The sequence below is a fragment of the Cherax quadricarinatus genome, chromosome 60 (genome assembly GCF_038502225.1).
Source record: "Cherax quadricarinatus isolate ZL_2023a chromosome 60, ASM3850222v1, whole genome shotgun sequence".
Taxonomy (NCBI): Eukaryota; Metazoa; Arthropoda; class Malacostraca; order Decapoda; family Parastacidae; genus Cherax; species Cherax quadricarinatus.
In genome coordinates, this window is record NC_091351.1 from 1465047 (window position 1) to 1481110 (window position 16064).

A 16064-nucleotide genomic window follows, 5' to 3' on the forward strand; every position below is an offset into this window, starting at 1 on the left:
GGATAAATATTTCATAAGATATGTACTAAATTAAAAAGCTTAAAAATTCTACTCTGGATAAAACATGACAGATGTGCATAACTTACTTATATCCATAATTAACTATGACTCAAACAGAAGGGAAGTGGAACTGCAAACTACACAAATGAGAGCTAAAGTGAAAACATAATACCCATTAGAGAGGCAAGCTGTGAATAAAGTATGTACATACATACACTATATAACCAACTTGGAGAGTTCATTATCCTCAGTCAGATGACCCTCAAGTCACATACTACCTGAACATGTATATTAATCTTTTAATATCAAAATTCATCCCATCACAATTACTGTGCTTCACTAGACGAAATACATATAAATGTAACCCCCTTCAAAATACAGGCATAATAGACTTTCAGAACAACTGATCCACCCCATCTTTCTAATGAACATTCCCAAATTGCCACTTGAAAATAGAAACAAGTACATTCAGGTTACAAAGAAACAAAAATAGAGAATACTACTAGCACTAAAACAAAAGTACAGATGTAAAAGCTTTCCTAAAATAAAAACAAATTTAAAAAATAAAATAAAAGATATTAATTTGGGATTTTGTTCCCAAGTGCCTATTCTTTCAAGAAATTCACAAGTTCTTGCACATTAACCCTTTCAGGGTCCGTCCCGTAGATCTACGGCTGGTCGGTGAGTGTCCAAACCGTAGATCTACGCCAAAATTCTAGCGCCGTCAAATTTAGCGCGAAAGCGCTCATAGGCCTACATATGAGAGAATGGGTCTGCGCGGTGGGTGTGCGCCGTAAACAAAAAATCTAGGCGCCTGCATAGCATTGTGGGAACGCCGGCTCAGTCACCCTTGTTCACCATGTCTCGTCGCAAGTCAGCTCTGACTCCCCGGAAAATTGGGACTCTCCTCTTCCTGTCTGATAGTTCTGACACTGATGGAAGTGGAAATGAAGACGAATTCTATGGCTTTGATGAGTTAGTGACCGAAAATGATGACCAGGATATCGATAATAGTGCAGAAAACCCCGACGATCCTCGACCTTCTACCTCTGGTGTGGGCACTCGTGACTCACGGTCGGTTGTTCCTAAACGTAAGAGAAAACTAATATTTTCCCGTGGCCTGGCCTCTGACTTCAGTAATGACGATGATTCTGACGTGGATTGTGATTTTATTGCGCTCGACGATCATTCGAGTAGTGATAGTGAGGAAACATATTCACCAGTGAAGCGTCGGTATGTACGCCGCCGCATGCGCTCGGGTAGTGTACCCTATGCTATGCCCAGGGGACGGAGTACATCCCGTAGTACATCCGGAGTACATCCCGTGGCCCTACACCCGTTTTAGGTAGTGATAGTGAGGATGATGTGGCTACACTTGGCATGGATGGGCCACAGACATCAGTGGATGGTGTTAGTGGGGCTGGTGGTGGTAGTGGCACCGCCATGCGTGACTCGCTGTGCCACGCGGGAACCCACGCTGCTGACTCGTCAGTTCAAGGACAAAGCGGAGCGTCACCCACCAGCCCGCCACAACCACCCGTACAACCAGCCTATGATGTCCAGTATCCACCAGCAAACCGTATCTGGGATTGGCAGCAAAATCCCAGTTTTGTTCCCAGCCCTCACCACTTTGATGACTCGCAAAGTGGAATTCTACCTACCTGTCCCCTTGGAACCACGGCCAATGAACTGGAATTCTTTGAATTATTCTTTGACCAGCCATTGATGGAAACTATTGTCAGGGAAAGTAATAAGTATTTTCAGTACACCATGGCAAATACGATCTTATCACCACAGTCAAGACTACACAGGTGGAAAGAGACGACTGTTGCAGAAATGTATTTGCTTTTTGCAACAATAATGCTTATGCCTCACGTCTATAAGCATAATATAAAAGCATACTGGTCCACAGATCGGCTAATTTGTACCCCATCCTTCAGTGAAATAATACCAGTGAACAGGTTTATCTTACTCTTACGTATGTTGCACTTCTCTGACAAAACCAGGCCTGACAGAAGTGACAGGTTATACAAGATTAGAAATGTTTTCATGTATCTCAAACAAAAGTTCAGGATATACTTTTATCCATTCAAGAATCTTGTAATTGACGAGTCTTTGATTTTGTTCAAAGGTAGACTGTCATTCAAGCAGTATATACCGAGCAAGAGGAACCGCTTTGGTATAAAATTGTTTGTACTCTGTGATTGTGACAGTGGCCTGGTGTTGGATATTGTTGTATACACGGGTAGTAAAACATTGAAAGATACCAAGATGTTATTGGGTATATCAGGTGACGTAGTGAGAAACATGATGGCACCTTATCTTGGTAAGGGCCATACATTATATACCGATAACTGGTACACAAGCCCATTACTCAGTGATTTCATGCGAGTGAACAAGACAGATGTGTGTGGCACAGTGCGTTCTAATCGTAAACATATGCCCAGGCTCAACGCAGGTGTTCGTGGTGATGACGTGCAGGTGTTTACTGCCAATGACATCATGGCATTACGGTGGCATGACAAACGAGATGTCACATTGTTGACAACCATTCACCGTAATGAAATGCAAGACAGTGGCAAAGTTGATCGAGTGACTAATGAACGTATTCGAAAACCAGTGACAGTGATTGATTATACACAAAACATGCGCTTGGTTGACAAGTGTGACATGCAGATTGGTTTTGTTGACTGTGTTCGTAAGAGTTACAAGTGGTACATGAAACTTTTCTTCCATCTCATGGACATTTCAATGCTGAATGCATATAATATGTACCAAATAAAGACTGGTAACAGACCACCGTATGGTGAATTTTGTTTGTCTGTTGTCAGACAACTCATAATGAAGTACCAGGTAACAACACCTGCAATACAACATGGTCCTCGAATTCATCACAATATACCCAAGCGTTTGAGAAGAGAAGGTGATCATTTCATAATACAGCTTCCTTCAACTCAAAAGAAATTTGCTCAGAAGAGATGCATTGTCTGTGCACAAACACCCCTCAAGGAAGGTTCCTTGATGTTGGTGAGGGGCTCTTGATTTAGGGAATTGGATCTGTGCTCCAGTTTCCCAAATTAAGCCTGAATGCCTTCCACATCCCCCCCCCCCCCAGGCGCTGTATAATCCTCTGGGTTTAGCGCTTCCCCCTTGATTATAATAATAATAATAATGTGCACAAACAAAACGACGGCAACAAAGACGCAAAGACACTCGGTTTATGTGTGAGGAATGTAAGGTGCCTCTGTGCATGGTGCCTTGTTTCAAGGAGTTCCACAAGCTCCAGCAGTTCTAAAACCATGTCCAGTGATTGTAAATATGTAAATATATGATAGAACATTAGTATTATACAATATTTGTGCATGTTTATTGTAATAAACAACAGTGGTAAACAATAATATGATAATAACTTTAGTGCGGTTATTGTGTTCAATACAGTGAGTTTATATATATAAATTATATACAGTATTGGTCTCTCAGGCCCCAAATGTTAGTAGGAATAGAAAAAAATTGGAAAAGAAAAGAAAAAACAACTAAAACAACAAAATAATATAATACGCGTATGTGGAATTCGTCGATGTTGCCGCCACCACATCATTTTCTACAAACTTCTTGGCACTGTATCTCGGTAAGTACTGATCAGATTCTAATTTTTTTTGTTTTATTACCTTCACAAAAATATGCTCTTTAATTCTGTAAGAAAAAATAATTTTTTTTTTTTTCAAAATTTCTTGGACACTGGTGCGTGACTTCAGATTTTGGCCTTGGACCCTGAAAGGGTTAAGCCATAAATGCAACAAAAAAAGAAAAAAAAATACAGTTTATATTCAAGGGTGCTGTATAGCCCTTGTGGCTTAGCGCTTCTTTTTGATTATAATAATAATAATAATTATATTCAAGGGTGAGTATGAGCAAACAGTATGTGCCTTAGTAACTAAACATTCTAAATCCATGTCATTTCCAATGCTCCCACGATCTACAAGTTACTTCAAATAGTAAATATTCACTAACTACAGTGCCTGCACTCTGAAGGAGGGGTTTGGATGTTGCAGTTTAGAGGGTCACATGAGCAGTAATGTTTGTATACTTCTGGCAAAACAGCTACTGAGTGAATGATAGCATCTTTGCCTTTTTTTAGGAGAAAAAAAAATACTACCTCGGGTGGAGATGAACAGTGTGATAAAATAAAATATAAAACACATCCTTTTTGGATCAGAGACCATACTGCCCTTCACAAGTCCTACTTCAATGACATGCTAACATGTGACTATATGCAATACTCCATCAACAATTACAGTACCCATAAACATCAAAGTACTAGAAGGCAGCCTTCTACTTGTTGCCAAATACCTCCAGCAACTAGCAAGTACTTCTTTAAAGCAGAAGACACATTTGCCACCACAAACCCAGAAACAGGTGTCCTAAATATTCATTGACAACAACCAACAAGCCTACATAAATGATGCTCAAAAAACCTTATGATGATAAATGCTTGGGCCGACACCTAGATAAATAAATTCAAAATGAACATGTACAACTCTGGAGGGTAAGAGTGCACAGGTTGAGGATGTACTGCATTAAAGCACAGGCAGCATGTTAACCCTTAAATGGTCCAAACGTATATATACGTTTTTTCAACATTTGAAAGTATGTAAAAAAATGTAGATCTTCTTTCTTGTTTTACATTTAAAAATGTGCAAAAAAAACTTTTATCTACATTTTTTTTTTTTTTTTGAAAATATGTAAAAAAACGTAGATCTACTTTTGGAGCACTACGGATTTGAACGTCGATTTGTTTGGACCGTTTAAGGGTTAAAAGTATTATTATTGCAAAGCGATTCAATGATCTTCAGTTTTGTTGAGCAACTGAACAGATATGGTAAAGGTAAAGGAAGTCACTTAGTTACAGTAGAAATATATTGGAACGAGGAGTCAGAGGAAGACTGGAAGAAGAACAGGGACAGAGTTGGATGAGCTGGTTTTGTTTGACATAACATTTGCTGGTTCAGTTATGTTAAAGAGATGAGGTGCCTTTTAACAATAGCTCTGAATCAGTTGGCAAATACCAGGGACCTTCTGACACTTAAGGCAATGAATTCCAAATCTTAAGAGCCTTTTATTGAGTTTTTGCACAGGTTGAGTCAGACATGGAGGATGTCAAAAAGGGTTTTGTGTCTTGTGTTATGCCTATGTGTTCCATTGCAGCTAGCAAGGAAAAGCTTCAAAGAGTTTCTGTTGGAATTTAATGTTCTATATATATAGTAGGCACAGTAGTACAAGTGTAAATTTTGTATATTAAGTAAAGTCAAGCTTTTGAAGAGTGGGGGAGTGTGTTGTCTGGAATAGGTAATAGTCCACACAGCGGCTACTTGTTGAGTTATTAATGGTTTTAGGTGGCTTGACGTAATTGAGCCCCAGGCACAAATACCATAGGCGAGGTAAGGATAGATCAGAGAGTGGTACAATGTAAGTATGTAGTTTTGTTAGAGGCACATAGTAATGTATCTTGGAGAGGATGCCTACTGTTCTGGAGATCTCCTTGATTGTGTGTTGGATGTGGGTATTACTTTCAAGTTGCAGTCAAGGTGCAGACCTAAGAATTTGCCCTCAGTGTCTTTTGCATTGGGAGAACCACTGATCATTATATTTACGTAGTTGGATATTTGAAGCTCTGTTTCCAGATATGTGGTAGGTTTTGTCAATATTAAGGGTGAGACTGTTGGTAGTCATCGACATAGATTTTCTAGGAGCTCATCATCAAGTGTTGTTGAGATTAATTGGATTTGAGTGGGAGATGACATAAGTCATGTCATCCATGAACAGAACAGGTTCAAGGAGATGTGATTGTTGATGTAAATGAGGAACAATTCATTGGGTATTCTTCAACATATGGAAGTGTGCTATACCATATAGAAAAAATATAATATTTATACAGGAATAAAGAAGTAAATGAGTCACCTTTTGTTTATGTAAGCAGCTTCAGCAGTGGCAGGCTCACGTGTTTTTCTGTTCTTGACCAAGTCTACTCCCAAGAACATACCCTGACCACGTACATCACCTTAGGTTGACAAAAAAAGAAACATATTAAAAGACTGAATATGAAAATATGCAATATTTATGTACAACATTTTAAGTTACTACATAAAGCTATGGGGTTTCTATTACAAAAATATTTGTAAATATAAAATTTAAGTTAAATACTAAAGAAATAGATTACCAATGATGCCATGTTTCTGCTTCATGGAATTGAACTCTTGTTTCAAGTAACTGCCAATCATGGTTGCATTTTCCCTAAGTTTCTCATTTTCAATAACATCAAGAACTGCATCAGCAATTGCAGCTGAAACAGGATTGCCACCAAAAGTGTTGAAGTATTCCATCCCTGTGGCTCCAAAACTATCAGCAACCTCTCTGTCAATGCAGCATAAATTACATACATATAGCACAGTACTTCATATGAGGTGCTGCTGATAGTAAAGGCAAATACAGCATCTTTACCATGATATGGTAAAAAAAAAAATTACAGTACAGTATTTGTGTATGTTAATCAAGTAACAAGATGGTGTATGACCCATACAGGTTTGGGGGCTTGCTTTCAAAAATGTAATAGTAATAAAATAATAATAATCACCATACAGGGAGGCTTGAACCCATAGCTTTGAAGGGACATGAACTAGAATGCACCACAATTTCTGGCGTGGAATTTGTCTGAAAAAAAAAAACTGCATTTGTGGTCACAATGGTGGCCCATACTAACCTCCCTATGGTATACAGGAATACAATATACCTAGTTGGATGACTCTTATTAGAGTTGGCTGGTCCAGTGGTTAATGCACTGGCCTGTGAGTTTTAGGATTCACTTACCGTGGGTTCAAACCCCAACCATTACCTGATTTGTTTGCAATCGTGTTATTACAATTTCGTGAGAAATAAAGATAACTAACTAATAATAATAAAAATTATAACTACATATAATAAGAATAATTTATTATATTTTTTTTTACCAGCAAGTCACGGCTTACCCAAGTTCATATATTTACTAGCCCTTATTACCAGGAACACCTCACATGATATACAATGCAAGTTATATTATAGCATTCTTTAGACCAGTGTATGAAGACAGTATAAAAATTACAAAATATAAAAGGCTATAGATACTACATATTAAAAGCTTGCAATATGGTACAGTATTCTAGCATAATCTTATGTTGATTTGACTAGCCAAATGTTGAGAAGAAAGGAGGATGTAAAGCTTGAAGAACACTGACTAGCCAAGTGTTGAGAAGAAAGGAGGATGTAAAGCTTGAAGAACACTGACTAGCCAAGTGTTGAGAAGAAAGGAGGATATAAAGCTTGAAGAACATTAAGTACAAGATGACATTCAATGCTCTGACCCCTATACTCAGATCTTGCCCACATGCACACTTAATCCCTTCACTGTCAGAAGCCCTAAAATTAAAAGTGCTGACAAAGTTGGCACTTTAAAAAAAATCATCTGAAATGGTAGAGAATCTTTTTCTGAAGGTAATGACACCAAAGCTATTAAATTTAATGAAAACGTTATTGAATTACACAGGCGCAAAGTTAGTGGTCTGGACACAATCTATGGATTGGTGATTTCACAAACTGAGTCCCATTTTAATCCAATTCCATTGAAGAATTTGATCAAATTCTTAGCTATTTCACTAGTATGCTTTCTGTTCTATCGATTCAGCACAAGAAACTACACATTCAACTAGCTATCAGAACTATCCTATAAAGTGCACAGAAGTTGGTAATTTGACCAATTTTACACAAGAACTTGTAAAAATTCAAAATTTAAAAAGTCCAAAATAATCACTGTATGCATTCTATGCACAAAAGTAACATTTACTCTGTTCATTAATCACAACCCCAGGCCTCTCCTATGCTACACTTTCCCTCTATTTTGAGTTCAAACACACACACACACAAAAAAAAAAATGTAGATTTACTCTATTTTTCTGATAATGAAATATGACCTGGAATGATTGGTAATGTTTACAGTGTCTCAATAATTGAACAAGACCTAGCAAAAATCCTTATGGAAGGTGGAGGAAAGCCTTACCCGTTCTCAGGAAAATTGTCAAAAATCAAATATTTCCATTAACCCGAGTCCAATTTCAAGCTACTTTCAGTCCTGAAATTAACCAAAATCATCTCTATATAAGTACTATGTCTTCTTTCTATCAAAGCATACCAAGAAACAGTCAATAAAACCATAAAAACCATCCTAGAAAACACTTCTAAGTCACTATATTAAACCAAGCAGAAGGTCAGAGGTTTGCTTTTTCTATGTAATGTGAATGGGCAAGATTTTTTTTTTATACTGTTCACACTCACTACATAAGACTTATCCTCTTACGTCTGGGCCAAAATTTGTTATTCAGAACTTATGAGGAAGCTGAGATCAAAATGTAGATCTAGGTAAGTGACCCTGGCATCAATAATGAAGATCTATAAACGAGACAGTGAAAGGGTTAAATACATAGGTATGGTTTTCACACAAAAAAGTAGAGACGAGCTACAGAATGGCTAAAAGCTGCAAGATACGAAGAAAGTTTACAGGAATTAGACTTGCTTTTACTAAATAAAATGAGCATTGCAACTACACATAAGCTTAGAAAAAGAAACACGAATGCAGTATATGATCCTCTACTAACAACTTTTCACCCACATAATGAACTTTTATAATAAATTCTTCAACCATCTCCCATTTGTGACTTGAAGCCCATTCTGTAAGCAAAATATACTGCATTTGTGTCTTTTTTCCATTATTTTTTTTATTTATTTATTATCACACTGGCCGATTCCCACCAAGGCAGGGTGGCCCGAAAAAGAAAAACTTTCACCATCATTCACTCCATCACTGTCTTGCCAGAAGGGTGCTTTACACTACAGTTTTTAAACTGCAACATTAACACCCCTCCTTCAGAGTGCAGGCACTGTACTTCCCATCTCCAGAACTCAAGTCCGGCCTGCCGGTTTCCCTGAACCCCTTCATAAATGTTACTTTGCTCACACTCCAACAGCACGTCAAGTATTAAAAACCATTTGTCTCCATTCACTCCTATCAAACACACTCCCGCATGCCTGCTGGAAGTCCAAGCCCCTCACACACAAAATCTCCTTTACCCCCTCCCTCCAACCTTTCCTAGGCCGACCCCTACCCCGCCTTCCTTCCACTACAGACTGATACACTCTTGAAGTCACTCTGTTTCGCTCCATTCTCTCTTTTTCCATTATGTTGGTACTATTTTATATTATTCATCTCCACATATAACTTATTAAAGGATGTAAAAAACTGATAAAAGATTTCCTAGCATGATCAACAGGATGACCAAGTGAACATAGCTAACAACTACGAAAAGAAAGGCTAGGAAGGGATACTAGAATCTACTGGAATGATACACACACTAAGTAGTAGTAATGTTACCAGTGAAAGCTACGAAAAAACAAAAAACACGTTGAATAAAATACCAGACATGAAACCACAAGTTTCATGGGTCTATGAAAGATGAGGTGAACCATAAAACAGCCGACGGAATAAATGCAGGTGGAGTGTTGAAGACATTTGTGGAAAAAAATTAATCCAGAGGCAAACCCACACTATTTGCAGATGACACTACATACGTCTTCTCCCACCCGAGCCCAGTCACACTAGCCAATACTGTAAATACCGAATTACAGAAAATATCTACCTGGATGAGGACTAACAAACTTACACTAAACATTGACAAAACCTACTTCATTCAGTTTGGTAACAGAGCTACAGATGTCCCTCTTAACATAATGATAAACGGATCACCTATCACAAAGCTAACAGAGGGAAAATTCTTAGGAATCCACCTTGATAATAGACTCAAATTTCATACACATATACAACAAATTTCTAAGAAAATTTCCAAGACTGTAGGCATACTATCGAAGATACGGTACTATGCTCCACAGTCAGCCCTCCTGGCCCTATATCACTCTCTTATTTACCCCTATCTCACCTATGGAATTTGTGCATGGGGCTCAACAACAAGTAACCATCTCAGACCACTAATTACCCAACAAAAGGCTGCAGTTAGAATGATAACAAATTCTCACTATAGGCAGCACACTCCACCAATATTCAATACACTAAACCTACTCACCATACAAAACATTCATACTTATTACTGCACCTATTACATACATAGAACACTTAACTCTGATATTAACCCTCCCCTCAAACATCTCCTTGCCAACCTCAACAGAACACATGACCATAACACAAGGCACAGATCACTCTTTGATGTTCCTCGTGTCCATCTCACACTATGCAAAAACTCAATGCACATAAAAGGCCCTAAAATCTGGAACTCATTACCTGTAAATATAAAAGAAACACTACCTGTTTATAAATTCAAGTCTCTTCTCAAAGATCACTTACTCACCCAAAACCAAATAAATACTGAATAACTGAACCTTAAAAATTGTATATCTTAAATGTTTCTCACAATTATATCACATAAATGTTAAACCTAAAACCCAATCTAACTTTATTATTTTTTAAATACACTACCTAACAGAATACTCCATTCTACTGAATGTACAACAATGCATACAACCATATGACCTGTCTTTGTAATACTCACTTGTGCTTTATAGTAATCTGTTTACATTAAAGTTTTATCACTGATGTCATCATTGCTTAGTTCATCTTAAGTTAATTTTAAGCCAGCCCGTAATGCTATGCATAGTATAAGTGGCTTTGGCATGCTGCTCTTATCTGTATTTTTTGTACCTCTGTATGTGTGCTCAAATTTTTAAATAAATAAATAAATAAATAAATAAATAAAACAGGGATATGTACCTAGAGCACAATGGTACCAACACTTTTACATAAGAGGAATAGGCTTTCCATGTTGCCCTGAGGAATAAGCTAGAGGCAGTGGAGATGTAATGTTTAAGACCATGTCCAGTGTGAATATTATGGAAGGAATTCAGCATAGAAATTAGAGGGCAGTGTGGGGTTACCAAAGGTATAATTCAGAGGGCTAAGGAGGGATTATTGAGGTGGTTTAGACAGGATGAAGCAGAATAGGATAACCAAGACAGGGTTATAGGGTCAAAGGAAGGTGAGGTAGGAGATGTCCCAGGAAAGACTGAAGGTAAGGGGTAAAGGTAGTGCTGGATGCTTGAGTGAACGTATGTAGACTGAAGTGGAGACAAGTGGTTTTTATGCAGTGACATACTGTTGGAATGTAAGCAAGGTAACATTTATAAAGGGACTTAGAGAAACTGGGAAGCAGGGTGCCTGCATCTGAAGGGTAGGTGAGGGGATATTACAGATTGGAGAGTCATTGGAACTGTGATACCTGTACACATTTGACAAGACACCTATTGAATGAATGATGGTGAACGAGTTTCCTGTTCTGGGCCATCATATGATACCTTGTTGGGAGATGACCAGCAATAAAAAGTAAGAAAATTACATTCATGCTAATTAACAGAACACCTACAAAATGAAGGTTACAATGAAGGTCAAAGATAGTCATGCAATTAGATCTAAATTATGAGAAACAATGTTTGGAATGTCATTAAGTTACCTTGTAGTGATGACAGCAGATATAGGATGGCCATTTCCCATAGGTTTACCCAGGGTGACAATATCAGGGACAATATCGTCTCCCTGTGTCTGGAAGGCCCACATGTGAGAGCCCACACGACCAAATCCAACTTGAACTTCATCTGCTAAACATAAACCACCTGCAGCTCGAACATGCCTATAAAATGTTTTAAACATTAAAAGGGTGAAGGGTTATAAATGTGTTCTTTATGTAAACTTATTTCAAGGCAACTTTCTTTTATGACCTCTTACAGAATTTACATTTTTTTGCATAATCTAATTACTGTAACAATCTCATAAATGAATAATTAAAGTGTGCCAAACACTTGTAATTGCTTAATAGCAACCCATATGGAGACAGAAACTTTGGAGGTTAACTGATCTGGATATTTTGACCCACTTCTGGGATCCTCTTAAGATCTCATAAATGTTAATGCGCAATAGATCATGAGTCCTGCAGGGAAAGAGTACACTGGACTTTCAACAATGGATGATCACATCTTTTTTCATGCTTCCTTTGACCTCCACGTTTCTTTTTTTATTCATTATCTGTTTAGGTGCTAGACTGAACAAGACTGCTAGACAATGATAATATTGAATAACTGACTACCAGATAATCAATGATCTACTGTATACTTTTTTTTTTTCAACTAACCGGCCATATCCCACTGAGGCAGGGTGACCTAAAAAGCAAAAATTCTTGACAACCAATATGCTTAAAATTATTAAGATGCAAATGCAATATGCCTTGGAACTCCTATATACTTTTTTACTCTTTCCTTGTATATACTTTTTTCCTTATATATACACCTTTTTTTACTCTTTTTTCCAACCAAGAACTTTTACTTATTTAAAGATGCTACTCAACTATTTATTCCATAAGTTTATCACCTTAGTAATTACATTTTGCTAATATAAATTTAATCCAATACAATTTTTAGTAATGTATGACCATTTATATGAACTGTTGACAATATGAAAGTTGCTGAATCAAATTAAAGGTAGTCGATTCATTAAACTGCCTAAATGCAGTACAGTATCTAAATGCAGTCACTTCATATTTGCACCCTACAATATGATATCCAATAAATCACTGCCTAAACTTTTTTATTACTCTCAGTTTCTTTCTTTTACACACCCTCCCAAACTCATCCACCAGCCTTTACAACTTCTCTTGAGAAATTTCCACAATAACCAAGTCATCTGCAAAAAAGAAACTGAAAACTCTCAATTTGTATTAGATTCATCTCATCCCATACTTCTCCAACACCCTAGCATTCACTTCATTTACAACTCCATATATAAATATGTTGAACCACCAAGGACCCTTCAAGAGATGCATCGATGCTGAAGGATTCTTCATCCAAGGAATTGGAACTGCCTCCCCTTCCTTGGATCAAAATAGATTATCTCTCATTCTCAAAGTTCTGTATAACCCTTATGGGTTTTCCTGGAATTTTTTTTTTCTTTTTTCTCCTACATACCCTAACCTGAACCGTATAAAAACTCTTACTGCTTTTAGTAACCCACTTGAAATTCTATATATTGTATCTGCAATATCTGTCACATTGTCCTCTATTCTTATCAAATGCTTTTTCTAAATCCATAAATGCAAGAACACGTTCTTTGCCCTAAATTATGTATTTTTTATGTGCTCCTTATACCTTTGCAATACTTCTTTCTAATGTACAGTTTACCTGCTACACTCAAAAGACTTATTTTCCTACAACTCTCATACTCCATTTTTTTTGTCCCATTTTTCCTTATACAAAAGGAACTATGTATGCTTTCTGCAAATTCATATGTACCATTCCTCCCTTCAAACACACAATGAACAAATATCTCAACCACTCCAAAACTGTATCCACCACATGCTTTGAGTATCTCAGTCCTAATCTGATCTCACCCAACTGCTTTACCTTATTTCATTCTCCTCACAGCTTCACACACTTCCCCCCCACTCACCTCTAGCTCTTCTACACTACTGTCAACTCTTCCTCTTCACTGCCTGATGCAAGAGATCACCACTTCTTGTTCATCAACAATATTCAACAACTCCATCTTTCCTATAGTAACACCTCTCATTCTTAACTGCCAAGTCCATTTCCTCTCTAATCTTTTTAACTTGTTAATTTCTCTTCAAAACTGTTACTAACTTGTACACTTGACGTAGATATCCAGGTGGGTAGACAATCTGTCCACCACAACTTTGCATGGACTCTGCTACAAAGAGGCATACTCCACCACTCTTCTTGGTGGCCTTGTCACACAGCTGTTTCACCTCATCGGCATATTTCTCTGACAATTCTTCCAGAGAGTAGTCTTTGTCAGTGTACTTCCCTCTATACACATCTGCTACAGGAGCCTATTTAAAGAGTGAAAACATTAAAAGCCACTTAGTATATATAAAACAAAAATCATAGGTATAATAAAGAAACAATGCTCATGTAACTTGTCAGTATCACTACAAAATACAAAAATAATAGAACTATTGCAATTAGGTTTTTTACATCACATTCTTGATGCAGTATTCTACTTGCAACTAAATGCTGCACACTTTCATTTATTAGTTTGGTCACATACACAAAATATAGCATTTGTAAATTTTCTCTTTCCAACTTCTTAAGACTGAAATTGCTCAATATACAGATCAGGTTTAAATTTAGGTAAACATTTCAACTGACAAACACATAAAATACATATTGAAATGAATAAATTAAGCAGTTGTTATTTACTTGTAGTAAAATACACGTACAATGAAACCTAACTTTTATATAGTGGATATGTAAGTTATGTGGAACTTGATCTAGTCATAATATAATATCTTTATTTACTACATGTATATGGTATACAGGCCTAGCTGACATCAATGACATACTACTATATAGAAAGCCCCTTGTTATGCTGAGCATTTTGGGCAAATTAGGTCAGTGTCCCAGGATGCAACCCACACCAGTCAACTAACACCCAGGTACCCATTTTACTGATGAGTGAACACAGACAACAGATGTAAAGAAATACGCCCAATGTTTCTACCCTGGCTGGGAATCAAACCCAGACCCTTGCCGTGTGAAGCGAGAGTTTTAGCCACCAGGCTAAATTTTTTCATTAAGTTATGATGGGCTTATGGTGAGCTGCTGTTGAAGATCCACATGCATATATATCATAAATGAGGTAAGGATAGATCAGAGTAGTACATGTATATTACTAAGTATAGTAATGTATTTAAAAAAAGAAATGCCAACCTTTACAGAATTTTTCACAGATATGTGCTGGATGTGAATGTTCACTTTGAGTAATAAGGTGTTTGGAGGATAGCACAAGTGTGAAATAAGTATACGTACATGCTGACTGGGATCTAGACAGGCAAGTTGCACGAGATTCATTTGACATTCATATTCAATCATCATGAATTACATCAAATTCAGTTGTTTTTGGCAATGTTTTTTGGTAGATACAGAGCTGGTAGAGACTTCATATTTTTGGGGCCTTCAAAAGTTTGAATATATGCACTTACTGCTATGCATACTATATATACAGGACACTCAATACAAATATTAACCCAGTGTTCAAACTTTTCTTGGAGAGTTGCAACAAAATACACAGACACAATGCAAGAAACAAAGCTCTTTGTGATATCCCACAAGTTTGTGTCAATCTGAATAAAAATTCTACAAATAAAAGGCCGAAAATTATAGAACTCTCTAACAGAAGAGGCAAAAGGTTCCCAATCTACCATCTGACTCACTAATATTAAAAACATTTCCTGAATTTAATGTAAATTAATGTTTATTATATATAATGCAGACTGCTTATCCATATTACAATCAGCAGGTTTTATCCCGGGTATATTAACTGCTGCACGTTCAGAACCCATTAAATCACTCCAACAACATTAAACATATTTTAGTTCTTCGTGTAGTACATAGTGTAGTTTACGTGTAATAATATACACTGTTAAGCACAAAGAAGGCCACTAGCATGTATAACAGGTATCAATAACTTGACACATGACACCAGCATCAAGGTCACTGTGACTAACAAGAGTAACAGTTGTTACTACGGACTCCACCACACATGAAGCCAAGATGTCTGAGCTCCTGAGTGACACCACCACCACAATCACCAACACCACCTATGAAGAAATCTAATCACTCAAACTGAGCTGGAAAAATGTACCAAACTGCTTCTCCCCACTGCCTGTAAAATCCCGACAAAGGTGGACCAAGTCAAAAAAAAGAAAATAGCTGTGCCATCTTGCCCCTAACCGCAGACTGGCCAACATGTATTGGTTGCCCCCAAAAAATATGCAAACCACAAGTTCCCATGAGAGCCATAACAACTGGTATAGGCAGTACACATCACACTAATTGGCACTTTGGCTAACCACATGACCAAATTATTTGATTCTATCAACAACTAACATCTTTGCCACTCCATGGATTTA

At 37.3% G+C, this 16064-nt stretch overlaps 1 protein-coding gene across 3 annotated transcripts in view; it reads right to left on the reverse strand.

Moving 5' to 3' along the window:
- Positions 1-16064, reverse strand: part of LOC128694447 (5-phosphohydroxy-L-lysine phospho-lyase) — a 97466-nt gene that overhangs the window by 15932 nt on the left and 65470 nt on the right. For all 3 annotated transcript variants that reach the window (XR_008407851.2, XM_053784565.2, XM_053784564.2), the window contains exons 6-9: positions 13774-13982; positions 11598-11774; positions 6218-6411; positions 5959-6058 (exon numbers count right to left, since the gene is read on the reverse strand). Coding sequence is in view for 2 of the 3 variants with exons in the window: in XM_053784565.2 (XP_053640540.1) it covers positions 5959-6058; positions 6218-6411; positions 11598-11774; positions 13774-13982 (680 nt within the window). In the remaining variant the exon portion in view is untranslated. The remainder of the gene's footprint in view (positions 1-5958; positions 6059-6217; positions 6412-11597; positions 11775-13773; positions 13983-16064) is intronic.